The sequence below is a fragment of the Phoca vitulina genome, unplaced genomic scaffold (assembly GCF_004348235.1).
Source record: "Phoca vitulina isolate PV1807 unplaced genomic scaffold, GSC_HSeal_1.0 scaffold7, whole genome shotgun sequence".
In the NCBI taxonomy this organism is placed as follows: domain Eukaryota; kingdom Metazoa; phylum Chordata; class Mammalia; order Carnivora; family Phocidae; genus Phoca; species Phoca vitulina.
The window spans coordinates 17,053,913-17,070,954 of record NW_022589710.1 but is presented as its reverse complement, the minus strand read 5'-3'; the positions used below and the strand labels follow the sequence as shown (position 1 = coordinate 17,070,954).

The 17,042-nt window shown below is 34.2% G+C and overlaps 1 protein-coding gene across 7 annotated transcripts in view; it reads right to left on the bottom strand.

The window, feature by feature from the left end:
- Positions 1–2,106: 2,106 nt before the first annotated feature.
- LRFN5 (leucine rich repeat and fibronectin type III domain containing 5) overlaps positions 2,107–17,042 on the bottom strand; it is a 244,820-nt gene continuing 229,884 nt past the window's right edge. For 4 of the 7 annotated variants that reach the window (XM_032405004.1, XM_032405005.1, XM_032405007.1 and 1 more), the window contains 3 exons: positions 15,202–15,914; positions 8,880–8,923; positions 2,107–2,500 (listed from right to left, as the gene is read on the bottom strand). In XM_032405004.1, coding sequence (XP_032260895.1) covers positions 2,483–2,500; positions 8,880–8,923; positions 15,202–15,914 — 775 coding nt within the window. In that variant the 3' untranslated portion in view covers positions 2,107–2,482. Of the gene's footprint in view, positions 2,501–8,388; positions 8,508–8,879; positions 8,924–15,201; positions 15,915–17,042 lie in introns of all 7 variants that reach the window. The other 3 variants (XR_004299535.1, XR_004299536.1, XM_032405010.1) reach the window with 3 other exon arrangements.

Here is a 17,042-nt window from a genome sequence, read left to right as displayed (position 1 = left end):
TTTTCATGTCTCACAAATTGTACCTATGCTGCATTCAAAATACTTTCGATTTTCTTGTGTGTTTGATGTAATTTATATTATGTGTAAGATATGTCACAAGTTGAACTGTGAATATTCATACTTATTACAATATATATTTTTAGCAACCGGATTACTTCCAGTATTACTCAGGATTGTAGAATAACAGGAAAATGGAAGCGATTTCCAATGTATATTCAAGAGCTTTACAGTTGAGACTTTTTACCATCCATTAGATCACGCCTGTGACATTATAAGCTCAGCTAAAGAAATCGCTTCTACTTATCCTCAAGATATTTCATCACTTTTTTGCAAAACTTATTTTGCGATCATTATTTCTATTTAGTTATGGGTGTACACTGGTGTTCTCTTAATCTCATAGTATAAGAAGTAAATATCTGTCCATATACAATTGAGTAGTGCACACTTACAGAATCAGAGACTGTGCCTCAGTCTTCCTTACAAATGGCATTTCGAAAAGAGAAACCAAGTACACTAGGAGTGCCCTGATTGATGTTGTTTGAATGTGTGCAAAAGGGGAAGTTTTAGATTTAGGTGTAGGGGATGCAGGGCAAAGATTTGAAATGATTAAGTGTAATTTTAGTTGTAACACATTTGAATTACATGAAAAATCATGTTCCTTGTAGCACAATAGTGTGAACATCCTAAAGAGGTGAAGAGGTCAGGCTACATTATCATCAAGAAAAATATCAGAATAGACAAGAATCAGGCCCAAGGGAGAGGGAGAAATATAAACAGGAGAATGGCCTTAAAGAAAAGTTAGCCGGTTTTCCTGAGACCTTAAAAAGTTAAACTCTGCACAGAGATCCAGGAAAGCCATTTGTGTTCCTATCACTTTATATTTGAGGACAAAAGTTGTATAGATCTGTAGATGCATTGTTCAAGTTGTGTGTCTTTTGTCACTAAAAACATTTATCCATGCATATATACACATACGCACACATAAACAGGATTGCTCCAGGGCATTAGAGTTGCCAGGAAACAGAATGAAGCCATTTGCCCATAGTCACAAATCAACTACATTTCAGTTCAAACTTGCCACTTCTGTTTCAAGCATGCACTGTGTGTGTCTGCAAGGGAGTGAACTTCTTTAAATTGTTGTTTAGTTAGGCTCTGAGCACAGATTCCAAGTGCCATCTAAACGCTAACATTCCGTAACTTCTCTTTGGATGGTTGGATATTTATAATAGTCTAAGAGATGTGGACTAGCTAACAGATAAGCTAAATTTCTTAAAAGACAGTTTCCTGGCTTTTAAAAAAAAATTAAACTACATATTACTTTTAATGATCAATAACTAACAGAATTGTAAAGGAACAGAAATAAAATCTCTAACGTTTTAGAGAACCTGCACTAAGTTGCTAATACTTTTTTTAAATTAAACTTATTGCTTACACCAAGTACAGTGATAAGTTTACATATTTTCAGATTTTACAATATTTCTCCTGTGAGAATATGGAAGAGTGGGTAACTGGCCAAATTTGCTCAGATCTAGAGTTCGAACTCAGGCCTGCTTGATACCAGGACCAGCCCTTGAATGCTAGGCTTGGATCCTGCCTACGTATGTCTGTATTAACATTTATTAGCCACCAAAGATGTCTTAACTCCTATTTTTGTTGGTGTTAAATCAGATGTCTGTTCTTCCTTATTTACACTGGAATTCTGCAAAATGGGTTAAATGGGCACTTACAATGAAATATAAGGCCTGAAATTATTAAAACCTCTTTGTCCCGGCTCTCCAGAAAGGCAATGTATCAATTTGGATTAATTACTATATGTGCCTACTTTGAAGCTTTCCGAAGCTCTACTAGGAGAAGAGATCCCTCATCACTTTCTGTCTTACACTGAAGCATAAGATTGCTGTAAAGCTTTTAAAATAGCTGTACTGCTCTCCCACAGATGTGGGTGCACTTCAGTCATGGCAGAAATAGGTCCAATATTATAAAGCAAATTTGATTCCTTAAGGTTTTGCATTACATAAATGTAAAATAGCATTAGTTCTTACAGTCATCATTGCACCATTCATACTTGAAGCAATTGATATTTCCACAAATCAGGCACTGTACAAATTCTGTCATAGTAAAACATTTATTTGTTAAAGTGATATAGATTATTCAGGATTCTACAGTCTTAAATCATGGATGGCAATGTAACATGGATTGATACAGAACTCGATGCCAATGTAGGCTTTTCTGTTTCCTTCTTTAAAAAAAAAAATACTTGTAGGCCAGAAGAAAAAAAAAATTTGGCTTTAAAAGGGGATGAACCATGGTCTGATAGAGCCAGTTCCGCCCGCGTCAGAGACTTCTGCTTCGGCTCCTGTGGACAATTTCTTCTAGGACACCAGTTCAACAATTAGCCTTTATGAATTGAAACATTTTTTAAATTTTATCCAGTAAAAATATCAGTGGCAACTTTTTTCAGGAGAGAAAGAAGTAGTGCTCTTCAGATTAACTCCAGCCTCTGAAATGGGAAAAGAGAACACGAAAAAAAAAAAAAAAAAGAAAGAAAAAAGAAAAGAAACAAAGAGAAAATACGTAGGTAATAAGATCATTGTGCTAGTAATTTAGAAGTTACAGAACTATAAGCAACCAGGCAGGAGTTTATTGCTAGAGAATACAAGATACACTCCTAAGAACTATCTAGAAATGCACATCGGCTCTTAAAATGTTGCTTGGTAATTTCAAATTCTGAATATATAAAATAATCTCATTTTAAAAAGGAATCTAAATGCATTAAGCCTAAATAGTTATGCAAGTCAAAGCCAAATTGTGGAATGGCAGTTTCCCTTGCTTTGTTTTTCACATTTACATTCTCAAGGAAAAAAAAATAATGATTTTATTCATTAATGCATAGCATTTAAATTTTAACAAATAATCATACCAGTTTTAAAACTATGAGCATATTAGGCCAAATCTGTTCATCACATATAAAATCTAAGTGATCACTACTTTTTAAATATAGTCTGTTGGGAGTTTTGTATCATATTGAAATTTTATAAAATTTAATTATACATTAAACGTTAGTGAAGACTATTACTCCTCTTCATAAATTAGTTCCTCACCCACAGAACAAATAAATGTGTAAACTGACAATAACTCACAAGAAAGGCATTCCATAGTTAATGTGATTTTGAATAACATAATATAAAAACCATTTAAAAATATTTAAATATCAAACTGTAAAAATATTCTTCCTCTAATGTGGATTCTCAGCATCATAGATTTAAGATATGTCTATAAATTCCATTTTGAATAGGGATGAAAAATAATTTTTGATAAATATATAATTTCATAAATATGAAATAGAAGTAATTTTTGTCCCTTCCCATTCAAAAAAAACTATGTTTACAAGTTGGGGGTTATAAAATGCATGGCACAGATGAATCATGAAATATGGAAGACTATTTTATATCAAAATGCTGATGTAGAACATATTTGGTGTAGAAAAAACTTAACGTGATAAAGGTAGGAAAAATATTGTAGAGATGTTTCATTTAAGAAAATATTTCATCTGGGGGCACCTGGCTGGCTTGATCTCAGGGCTGTGGGTCTGAGCCCCACACTGGGTGTAGAGATTACTTAAAAATAAAACCTTTAAAAAACGGGGGCCCTTGATCTCAGGGCTGTGGGTCTGAGCCCCACACTGGGTGTAGAGATTACTTAAAAATAAAACCTTTAAAAAACGGGGGCGGGACGCAGAGAAAATATTTCATCTGAATAGCTGAAGCTACTTTTGGCACAAACAATAGTTTTTGAAAATTATTAAACAAAGGATTTACACCATGTTTGAAAACTGTTAATAGTTAATAGATGTGTAACCTATTTATAAAAAATAATTACCTTGGAAACGACTGAAATATAGATCTCACTATCATTCTTTACCTGGAATGTTCTAAGGAAAACTTCACAAAATCACTTTAAATGACAATGGGAGGGGCGCCTGGGTGGCTCAGTCGTTAAGCGTCTGCCTTCGGCTCAGGTCATGGTCCCAGGGTCCTGGGATCGAGCCCCACATCGGGCTCCCCGCTCAGCGGGAGGCCTGCTTCTCTCTCTCCCACTCACCCTGATTGTGTTCCCTCTCTCGCTGTGTCTCTATCAAATAAATAAATAAAATCTTTAAAAAAAAATAAAAAAAAAAAATGACAATGGGATTATATATAAATTCCTATCTATTGGGTTCATAGCATAGCTTATTTTGGTGAAACTGGATTACAATGAGTTTATTTCTGTTTGTCTTTCCAATAATATGTTCCTTTTGATAGAAAAAAGATGTAGTTGTACTATACCAAAGTTCAAGTTTCAGGAAGCAGTAATATAGAAAAGACTAAATACAAATAGAAGAAAAATATAGTGGACAATATAACTAGTTTGACTTTAGAAATAATAAATTCTTCCAGAATAAAAAACCATTTTAATATCAAGTTAATGAGGGGCTCCTGGGTGGCTCTGTCGTTAAGCATCTGCCTTCGGCTCAGGTTATGATCCCAAGGTCCTGGGATGGAGCCTCTGGTTGGACTCCCTGCTCAGCAGGGAGTCTGCTTCTCCCTCAGCCCCTCCCCCCCATGCTCTCTGTAGCTCTCTCTTCCTCTCTTAAAAAAAAAAAAATCAAGTTAATGATTGTATAAGCTTACATATTATAATGAGATTCATTTCCACATTACATAAAAAAACTATTAACAAACTACGGAATTATGGCTTTTATAAAAGCTGTTAATTTCAAAGATTAGACAATTAGCGATCAGCTTTGGAAATTATGGTATGAATTTGCCTGCCCTGAAGCTACTACCATTATTGAAATGGTGACATAATATGAAGCTGAATAAAAACTTGTATATGTAGGATATTCAAAATAACACTTTTTACTTCACTTATCAATAGACAAACTCTTACAATGATTCTATAAAGATCTAAATATAAACACAAATTACAAGAGCATCACAAAGGAAAAAAACAGACTATAATAATCATGCTAAATTGTTACAAGAACTAAAGATAATGAATTTGAGATAGGCTCAGGATGTTTTGATAATGCTCCTTATTGAACAGTGAAAAGGTATCATGCAAAATACTGGGGACAGTTTTATGAACAGTACTATAAAGAAAAGAGGAAATTAAAGTACCCCAATATTAAAAAAAGGAAAAATGTCCTGACGTTGAATGGATTGTGGGAAAATGCTGTTACTGCCCTTACTCTGAATGCAATTAAGAACTCTGAATGATTTTTATCTTGAATAGTTAGGATATCTAAAAAAGAAGGAAATTATTTCTAAAAATCATTGCTGATACTAGGGTTCTAGTTTTTTCTGACTTACTGTAATGTTCAAGTAAATGTCAAAAATGGGCTTAATTATTATAAAATTAGTTAAAAGTTTTCTACATATGTGCCTATTCTATTACTCTTATTTTTAAAAATTTCACTTGAAAGGAATATCATAGAAAAAAACCAACGCTACAGAACCAAATACTTTATAATGGTAATTTTTACTGGGAAATAACATTGGAAAGATATCTGGATCATATATACACATTTGCTTTGCTGTTTAGCTCTTATTTCATATTTTTTCCTAACCCTATGTTAAATGTTGCTGTTTCTTTATAATCAGCATTACTTTTTATTCATTTATACCTTAATAGTTTCTCTAGGGCGCCTGGGTGGCTCAGTTGGTTAAGCGACTGCCTTCGGCTCAGGTCATGATCCTGGAGTCCCTGGATCGAGTCCCACATCGGGCTCCCTGCTCGGCAGGGAGTCTGCTTCTCCCTCTGACCCTCCCCCCTCTCATGTGCTCTCTCTCAAATAAATAAATAAAAATCTTAAAAAAAAAAAAATAGTTTCTCTAAAAAAAGTGTCTCTTTTCATGGTTATTGCACCTGTAGCAGGGGTTTTATGACAAATTTTAAATTTGTTAAATACCTTAATTGATACTAAACAGAATAATCAGAAGTCAAATTAATTAGAATCAGGAAGCTATTTCCTTAAAGGCTAGTGCAAGCAATTGTAGATTAAGGGGTATTTCTTGTGCATACTTAAGCGCGCGCGCATACGCGCGCGCGCACACACACAGTACACATATTTTGTTGGTCCGAATATAACAAATACTTTTTAAGAAAGGTTATTTAAGGCATTTTCAGTATAAATGCAAGTAGTCAGGGGAAGCTGGGGGGCTCAGTCGGTTAAATGTGGGACTCTTGATTTTGGCTCAGATCATGGTCTCAGGGTTGTGAGATTGACTCCCCCATTGGACCCTGCACTCAGCAGGGAGTCTGCTTGAGATTCTCTCTACCTCTTCCTCTGCTCCCCCATCTCTCACTCTCTAAATAAATAAAAAAATGCAACTAGTCAATCGTTCCTATTTTATACTTCTAAACATGGCATATGAATTGTTTTACTGGATTTAAGTATAACAATCTTTTCAAACATAAGGTTAACATATGCAAGTGCCAGTTTACATGTAATTACTACCAGTTTTACTGATTCCTTTTCTCTTTGCTCTCAATTCATCTGAGTGTGATTAGAATCTTATAATTTTATTATAAAAGGACCGTATGTGATATATCAAATATTTTAAATTCATTCTATTTCTATACACATGCAGGGAAGGTCTTAAGGGAAAAAAAATGGCATAGGGCATATTCTGGCTAATGGAAATGATATAAATGTATTAATTCTTCACCCTTAGGGAAAAAAATGATCTTAGCAGATACCTCAGTACAAGGAACACCTATACCACTGACTGGATGAAACCTTTCTGTCTTTTATGTACCTTCCTATTAGAGTTTGATGCTATATGAGGGACTGTGGTATAATTAATTTAATAATGTTGCCATGGAAACATTTTGTTATATTAAAAACAAAAATGTGTTGTAAGGTGTTTTGTTTGTTTTTTGCTTACTTTTTTAAAAAAATATTTATTTATTTATTTGAGAGAGAGAGAGAGAGGGAGTGAGCAGGGGGAAGGCCAGAGGGGGAGGGAGAGAGACAAGCAGATTCCCCACTGAGGGCAGATCCTGAGACAGGGCTCAATCTAAGGACCCTGAGATCATGACCTGAGCCAAAACCAAGAGTTCGATGCTTAACTGACTGAGCTACCCCGGCACCCCAATTTTTTCTTACTTTTACTGTATGTATGTATATATATATATATATATATATATATATATGTACACACACACACACACACACACAGGTAGCCTTTTAATTTAAATTTAATGCATTGGGCAGTGTCCAAAATTTTCGAAAACATATTTGCCTTTGGGTAGTAAAACACATTTGTTACCATCCTGCAGGAAATAAAAATTTAAAAATTTATATCCCTTCCTCCCCCCCTAAAAAAGAGCTGGGAAGCTGTGAGCACAAGAAATCTCCACCAGCTCTACCTCACTCCACTCACACCTGGGGAAGTACTACTAACCATGGGAAAGGCACAAGACAGCCACGTAGGTCAGTCTCTTCCAAGGGGCTTCACTGGTAGTATGGACAGGGTAGAAAGGATAGGTCTCCTAAGGCAGAAATCATTTGCCAAGTACCAAGAAGAGTTACACCGAGGTCTCATCATACTTTAATTGATAATTGAAAAATGCCTTAGATTGACTCTCCTGCTTCCAATTCTTGATAAAACAGCACTGTTCTGGACTGTGCTTCTGATAGATTAACCATTTACTTTCTAATCCCTTTCTAAAGATATTCTCTTTCAGAACAGCTAGATGTCCAAAGTTACATGATAAATGAACTTTCAGAAATCAAAGGCAGAGAGAGAGAGGGAGGAAAGAAGGCAGCAAGAGAGGTAGGGCAGGAGAGAGAGAGAGGTTCAGAGTGAGAAAGGGAAGCACTGGGGGGTGATGAAACAATGCACCTTCACGCAGGGCAGTTCAGTACACAAAACAGAACACAAAGTGTGTGCCAGACACTGGGCTATTGATTGTTTCTAGTGAGCCATCTGTTCATTTTTTGCAACATGGGATTGGGATCCTGAACTCAGAGACATGATGCATGAAAAATATGGTGTTTAATTTGGGAGTGGAACTCATTAGGGGAAACCCTGAATGATTGTCCAAGTTATTATCTTTTAAATACAAAATGTTAAAAAAAAAAAAGACCCTATTTTTACCACTAAAAAAATAAAGCAGTGGCCTTTTTTAGAACTTTGAAAAGCAGAATATTTTTTCTGTGCCAAACCTTAAGCCAATGGCTGATGCCTCCAGCTGTGTGAACAGATTGCTAAAGTGCTATTCTGCTCTGGAAACACACTTTCTGATCCAATTAAAATGCAGGAATCAAACACTCATTTGAAACTTCCAAAAAGGAAAAAAAAAAGAAGAAGAAGAGTAATCAGTTGCTGACAAAAGGAATACCATGAATATTTCATATGTAGTCTTTTGCTCCATTTTATAGTGGCTTCATTCATTTTGGGTAACACTGAAACACTTCTGTTCATCCACTTCCAGGGAGGTATACTGTATCATTTCCGCTCCTATTAGGATGTGGAGGTCAAGGATAAGGAGTGAATACATTCTTATCAAGCTACTGTCTTCACATTGGGAAGTATTTGTAAAAATGCACATTATATCATGCATGGGTATAAGAGTGACTCCAAAGTCACATTAGTATTCCCTTTATTCTTACAGTATGAATCAGAAATGTTCAGTTAACCAGAAATATGTCTAAATTTAGTAACTGGAAATTCATTTAACCAACTAAACTTTAGTTTGTACCACTGAGCACTGAGTAGTTTTAATGGAAAATTTCAACAAGTTACATAAACTTGCAAAAAATTTAAAAAAATTATTTATAAAAGAATATACCCACTTAATGATGAACTATGAGACAGGTAACAAAATCTCACCTGTGTTTCCTGGACAATCTGGTCAACATTAGTCAGCAAAGCATCTGGGAATAAAATTTTCAGTGTCATAAACAAATACACAAATTCCATTTTTAAGAAACAGACCCGAAAACACTTCTCACTGAAATCTTGATAAGATTTCTCTTAACAGAGATTTATCTAGACTTCTTTTAAAAAAACTTACCTGTTCTTGGGCTAATTGCAATTGACTTTTGCAAATACTTTGTAGTTGCTATGGCTACTTCCTGATATATAATACACCATAAAGGTAGAATTTTAAAAATATTGTCCCAGTTGCTAAAGTGAGTAATTATTATTATGGAATGCACTTTTCCTCAAAGAGTTCAAGAAGGGAATCAGGCTTCTACTCATTTTTCCCTACTCAAAGTTAACATTTCAACTACAGAGTTGCATATGATTAATATGGAAAGATACACCGAGGACAAGAGAATCCAAAATAGGAAACATAGCTTCACTATGTTCAACATGCAGAGTATTAAATAATCATTTACAATAATCATTATTCAATAGCCCCCAAAATAATATCATGTTTTATGAAGTACCCAGTATCCTCATATAAAACACTAATGTTCTATATGCAACCATTCTGCCTTTAAATGTCCATATGTATGTTCCAGTTGGCTATAAATGTTTAATACCATTACCTAGCCCTGCATAGCACACATTCTATTTCTTTCCAATATGTCCTCTTTTAAAACAAATACTCTTAGTCATTAAGAAGTGACACAATGATAAGAAAAAATATTAGGAAAAAATTATTCTCAGGGTTCACAGGTAAGTGTGATGAGAAGAGTACAAAATACTTTTTTATAGAACCTCCAGCACAAATATTCAAAGAAATTTATAATTGCCTCTGGAGATTAGGTTTTACATGAAAGCAATAATAAGACATGTTCACATTATCCAGGAAAAAAAATGTTTAGGAAATTACATTATGGTAGAGCCAACATAGGATATTTCATAAGCCCTTCATGTTATTCGAATAATTTATTGGACATACTCTGAGCAGAATCACAATATCTAGTTCACGTTTCAGGCAAGATCAAATGTACATCCACTTCCAAACACAAAATGAAAAGGACTTCATGACTTTCTCTGAACGCATTTGAAAAAAAAAAATTTTTTTAATTTTAAAATTCATGGACATAAAAGTCATCTATTTGAAAAGAGTGGATGAAATTAGACAAGTTGTAGAGATCATAATCATTAGGAAGTTTAGAAAAATAAATTTCTACTAGAGAGTTTATATCCCATTGTAATCTTATAACTAAGTGATATAGCTTGTACAGTTGTTCTGGGAGAAGGTCTCTGGTAGTTAGCCCATTTAAATATAATTTTGCTACATCAATTACAATCTATGTTGCAAGATACAAAATTCTGATTTTAACTGATTAATTTGCTAAGCATACATATTGGTATATCTATATATTACATATATAGATATGTAAGTATATACTGTGTATATATTTTATCAATGGTAACTTTAGATCCTAAATTTCGACTTTGAGAAATAGCTGACAAAACCAGAAGACAATGGTACACTAGTTATTATACTGACTACTTGTAATATTTGATAAAATTGCAAATACATTACCCTTATTTAACAAGGAAATTTCATACTTAAATAGACTCCTAGGTAGAAACTGCTACTTTCTGTGTCCCACACTTCAGACAATACCACATTTTTAGGGAGACTCAATCACAGTAATACTCTCACCATTCTTTCGATATTAAGTGATCCTCGGTACCGCTATAAGAAGGATTGGTTTTATTTCAGAAAGCAAACAAACAAAATCCCCCAAACCTGACAAAAGTAAGTGTATGTGTAGTCCCAGCATGCATTTATCTAGCATGGGAGAAAAAGGATGGACTAATCTGAAAAGACCGAGCTCTGAAACTACTACAAAATCCCAGGCATTCCTTTTGGTTATTTTCTCTTTTCTCTATGAAATTTTAAAGACAAGATATTTTTTATCCATAAATTTGACCCCCCAAAAATGCTTCACTCACAACCATTATAACGTAAATAATAATAATGACTATATAACGATAGTGATGATGATTATCATCATCAACTGCGGAGGATAAGAAAAATAGCCTTTTCCCATCCAGACCATCTCTGGGTGGACTTCAGTCCTTTCCCCAAACACTACAAACACTTACAGACAGAAGCATCCACATTCACTCTTAAAGAAGAAAGACTGGATGCTTCCTGAAACACAAGGGATGACTGAGCAAGGAAAAGATCATAGATAGTCTTCATTCTGTATAATATAAATGAACATTGCTTTCTTAGCAACATAAAATAGAAGTGAAATTTTGTCATACCAATAAGAAAATGGGTTCAGATCTGCAGTCCTTGAAAAATGACCCATTTACCTTTGCAATTCTATGTACAATAAGATGCTTTATGTTTTTTTAACTATTGGCATTTAAATGATTGTTGTTAAGCTTATTGTTGTAAATAAAAAGGAAAAATGAGAAAATTTCAGAAGAGGCCATTGTTGTGGATCTTGTGATAATTGTTCTAGTTTTTTACCTTTATAAATGAAATACTTAGTTTCCTTTCAGTAATACAAGCAAATAAAATAGTTAAAATTTAGTTTGGAAGTTAAGTACTTTGTGAGTGCTTTAAAGTGAAGTAGAAAGTACTTCTCAAGAAAAGATAAAAAGAGATTCCTGTAGATAAATGGAACACATTTAATTTTCTTTTAATTTCTCAACTTCTTGTGGGAAAGTATGTATCATTCAGATAATAGATTTGTTATGTCTATAAATGGTTTACAATAGTTCTACAACTAATATTCTAAAACATTTTTTGGAAAATATATCTACAGAGCAGATAAAATCAACTGTCTGAAAGCATAAAATAGCTTATTGTGGCCTCAACGTAACTACATTTAATGGTTTAAAAAAAAAATTAGGAAATAAATTGGTCCCAGTGAGGGTATTTACGTATCTAATTTATTTATTTAATGTACCTCTGTTTCAGTCTATTTGTAGGGTCAAAATAAATAGTATTCATCAAACCAAACTTTGTTTCCTCTTAGGATTCCAAGGCAGCACTGGATGCTTCATCATCCCTTTATGATGCTTGGATATTACATATATTAAATAAAAAGACCTACTTTAATAATAGTTGGACATTTTGGAATTGGGGGACACTTATCCAAAAGAAACAAAAACAACACAGGAAGACATATAATTAAAAAATGTTTGGAGCAAATATCTGTAAATATATTGTTTGTTAGTTATCATATTTAACAACCTGTAACCATAGTGTAGCATGGCTAAAAATAAAAGAAAAATAATTTAGGACTTGGAAGCAAAAAACAATATATATAACCTATACATAGTCAGCAACAGCAAACCATATGCTTTGGATCACATACACATAGCTGGTTAAATGAGAAATGCAAGAAATAACAGAAAGAAAAACAATAAGAGACAGAATTTCTTGCTTATAGTAATAAAATAGCTGGATCACAAATCAACATTGTGCATATAATCAAAATTCTTACTATTGCACCTTCCTCCCTGGCCCCATTCATTTATTTATTTATCTATCCATTCACTCATTCATTCATTTGAGTAACTAGTGTGTTTTGGATATTATACCGGGTACCTTTAAAAACCCTCAACTGTCCCACAGATTTATTTTTCAGTCACTTCATACTGAAACTGCCCTGAGCAAAAAGTCTTTCATATACTCGTAAACAAAAACACAAACATTTGACCCTCTTGATAGGCCAATCTTTCGTTGATCTCTCAAAATATAAACTTATAGAAAGACAGAAACATGAGCCTTTTTATCACTTCTAAAAACATGTGTTCATGCATTTGGTTAATATACCCTGAGAACAGTCTTGAGTAAAACTAATAAAAATTTAAATGGTTTCAATGATTTTAGTCAAACAGAATAAATTTCACATGATTAGATATTATAGAGTTCTAAATGTTTATAAGAAATAAAATATATTGAATTAACGTTTCATTTGAAACATAAGCAGAAAATTGATTTTCTAAAATACAGGCAACTGGAAAATATAAAATAAGCTAATCAGTAGCTTGGAACAGATATGCTAAACTGTGGCCTTTATGCATGATTTCAGAGCCCCCTTGACTACAACCTTCATAATGCCAGAGATTTCTTCCTTGGGGATTCACTTGTTTAAGTCTCAAAAGCGTTTATATATTTGGGACTTTTTAATACCATATAGGTAAAAACTAGGAAAGGGAAAAGCAATATGCTTTTGTCCATCAGCACCTTTTGAAGAATTAAGTAATTGATGTTAATTAGAAATGTTAAATTGGGATTAGAGCATTATTACAGAAATAGTGTTGAAGATACACTTCATTCTGTGTAATGTTTTTGATTTTACAAAACGTGATCACACATGTAATCTCATTTATTCCTCAAAAGAACTATACATGTGACCCATGAAAGCTGATTAGATTTTCGAAATGTGAAAGGAAAGCTTTAGAAAGGGAACCAGGGCAGAGGAGGCATTTATGAAACACCTAAGATAATACTAGCCCATTAGATAATTTTTTTCAAGACTGGTGTGGAAAATAATCTCTGCTTTAATTTTACCTGCTTCTGAATGTCATCATGATAAATCGTGTATAAAATGTGTCTGTGTCAAGTTAAAATTAACTGAAGTTTTTACATATGCCTCTAGTAGAAGAAAATTAAACTAATGACTACCATCTGTGTTTTAATGATATTTCCAAATGATCTGTAAGAGATATTAAACTTACTGTTTAACTTACTCCCATGGAGTATGTTATATAAATAAAGTACATATCTTATTATATTATGGCTAAATTTTTTTGTGCAAGATTCTCATGTGAGCCTTATTTTCAACCTCCCATCCCAAACACCAAAGAATGCCTTAATGTTAACCCCCATCTACCAATCTTTAATAAAACACCATCAAGTTGCAATATAATGTAAGATTTTCAACGAGTAGATAGGAACATTTATCTATAGACCTTGATTTCAGTGGATATCCAAGAATGCCATATATCAAGGAGCAATATTATTGTCTGATTAAATTTAAGAATTTTTTAATGATGGATTCCCACTAAGCTGCATGATTTCTAATTAAATTTCATCACAGGTTTTGGTTAAAATAAATGCATTTACTCTAAGAAAGAAACATTCCAATTGAGAATTATGGGCAGAAGGGGAAAACAAAACCACTATCTGGTTAATGAGCAATGACTTTATATTGCTTATAAATGTAATAAGAATTCCATTAGAAGTATTTTTTTTTTTTACTTCACTTAGTGATAACAATAGACATTCCTTTGATAATGGGAGCCTGGTATTTTTGTCTCCCTTTTTAACTTACTTAAAGAAAAACATAAAACTCATTCATTCCACAAATGTGTACCGAATGAATGAAAACACCTTCCTGCGCCTAGGGTAGCAGCATACAGAATTCTGGCCTGTGACTTGAAACTGAACTGGATTTCTTTGATAAATGCAAAATCACTTGAATTTTCTTTTGCTCCCCGCCAAAAAAGCTATGTCATGGATGAGAAATACCATAAATCCATTAAGGCACCTGAACCAAGAATGTTGTTTAGAAGTGTACCTATTTTAACACTGTCTGGGTATACTTATTGAATATTTTATTTTAAACACCATAACAACACAGAGTTGTTCTTTTTAATATCTGCCTAAAAACAAATGCCACTGTCCTTGAAAGAAAATAGACAATCTACTCACTGAAAAATACTAATCAGCCTAGGTGGTCCTTTGTAAGACTGGAGGAAATAGCATTATTTATGTAAGACTTCTTTGTCCCGTGACAACCTTTATTTTGTGCTCTGCTATTGTAGAACCTAGAGGTCAGTCCTAGGGCAGGGGAAGGCACTGTCATGTCATGCTTTTCCCCCTAAACCATCTTATCTGTGTTACCTTCACATATCAAACTGTACCTAGAAGGTTTATACACCTTGGCTCTATGAGGCATGTATCAGAGAAACAAAGCTGGAATTTCAAATTCCAATTTCCTATATGAGTTTTCAAAATAATTTCTTCATTAAAAAGAAATAATCGGTTACACAGTGCTTTCCAATATCCACTCAGAATCTGAGAGAGATGCTTTTCCACTACGCCCATCAGAACTGTTGGACTGAATTAACATCGCATTCATAGACATGCTTCTTTTAGAAAACAGTCCACACGTGTTCCGTGAGTTAATATAACAATAGTATTCCTTTAATTCTCCATTCAGGGAGAACCTGTGCCTCGCTCTGGATCTGTCAGCAGGCAAAGTGAGAAACTTACTTGGCTTTGAATGTGCTCTTTTAGATGTGGGCCCCTCTGTGACAGAATCAGGAGGTCGACTAGCTAACTGCAATGCAGTTGAGTTGTTCCTGTTAGTGTTTTGGGACTCAACATTTGTGACAGCTTCATTCTGTGGTTCGGCACTTGGCTTTGTGCCAGTCTTTCTTTTCTGCTTTTGGGACACAGGAGCGCTTGGAGTCCAGGTAGGAGGCAAAGCAGAGGTAGTGGTAGAGGAGTCCTGACTTGAACAAGTTTCTGAAGACTGCATCACGTTGTCATTGGCAACTTTACAACACTGGGCATTCTCTTCATGTCCCACAGCTTGTTTGGACACGGACTGGGGCAGCGTGACACTGCAGCCTTGTATCTGAGCCCCATTAGTTTGAGAGTAGACATTGCTGACCTTGGTGACCTTGTGTTGCCCGTTATTGTTACAAACCTTATACCGGATCATGAGGATGATGATAAAAACCAGCACAGATGCTACAATTATTCCACCAATAATAATAATCATGGTGCCTCCCAAAAACTGGGACTGCATGAAATGGCATCGCACATAATCCTGTTCCGTCGTAAACTGGATGCAACCCACGACTCTTGTGGCGGTGAGGGAAGTGATGCCGTCGTCATATATTGCCAAGACACACAAGTCATACATAGTTCCAGCAGCCAGGTTATTGACAAGAAAAGTTTTGCTCGTAGGAGGTATCATTCTGAGGGACAATGGAATTTGTGTTAATGTTAAAAACAAAACATACAGACACACAGAGCCATTATGACTTCAGGTCTGTTTCATTCTGGTACTCATTAAGATAAGCACATTTATAACAGATATGAAATATGGGGAAATGATCTAATCTTATATATGCCTAGGTAAAATGGTTAAAAGTCATTGCTGGATTCTGCACTGTATTAATGGTGACTGCACCGTGCCTTGACAAGCTTCCTAATTACATTGCTTGGCAAAGCAGAACTCCTAATAAAAGCCACTGCTAAAAAAATCATTTATGGCAAATTGCTTTTGAAAGGTGTGACTGTGACATTATCTGACTACTAAACAAATCCATTTAGCACTTACAACACCTCTGTGACTAAAAGCCAATTTGAAGGAAGGGAAAACACTGACAATCACATTAGAAACCAGAATGGAAATGCATCGGAGTATTTATTTTCCAAATCAGTTATAAGCTGCTATGGAATGGTACCCAGCAAACCTATATTTTGTAACTACGATAATTACTAAGATTAAAGTACTTTATTTACAGATCTCAGCCTTCTCTTATGCCAGCAACACTTGGTTCCCAGTATGTTTTTATCTAAAAATGAGGTTGATGAGAATGTATGAGGAGTATTATCTTAAAAACATGAACGGGGCAAGGCTGTTGACCAGAGCCTAAATCCCTCATTCTGCCCATTGTGGGCTGATGAAATTACCTTCAGAACAGTTGCTAAGTTTGATAAAAGTTTACAGATACCTCTGAATCCATTATATCACAAAACTCTTCTGTGGGTGCTTTTTTCCCACTAACTTTTTTTTAAGTAGCAACCAAATATGACCTAAGCTAAGATTTCATTTAGAAAAAAAAATGCTTGAAACTATATTTTCCCTGACAGAAATTTTTAGGAAATTTTAAAACTTGGCAATGCTAATCTGTTATACAACCTAGACAATGTGTTCTAAATGAACTAGGAACCTTTTAGGGCACAGTATGTATTTGTGATTTGTGATCAAAATCACTATCATTTAGTGAGTGTATGATAAATACCAGGCATTACTAAGCACTTTATATACACTATAATTTTATTCTTTTTTCTTTTTCTGGAACACTATAATTTTATTC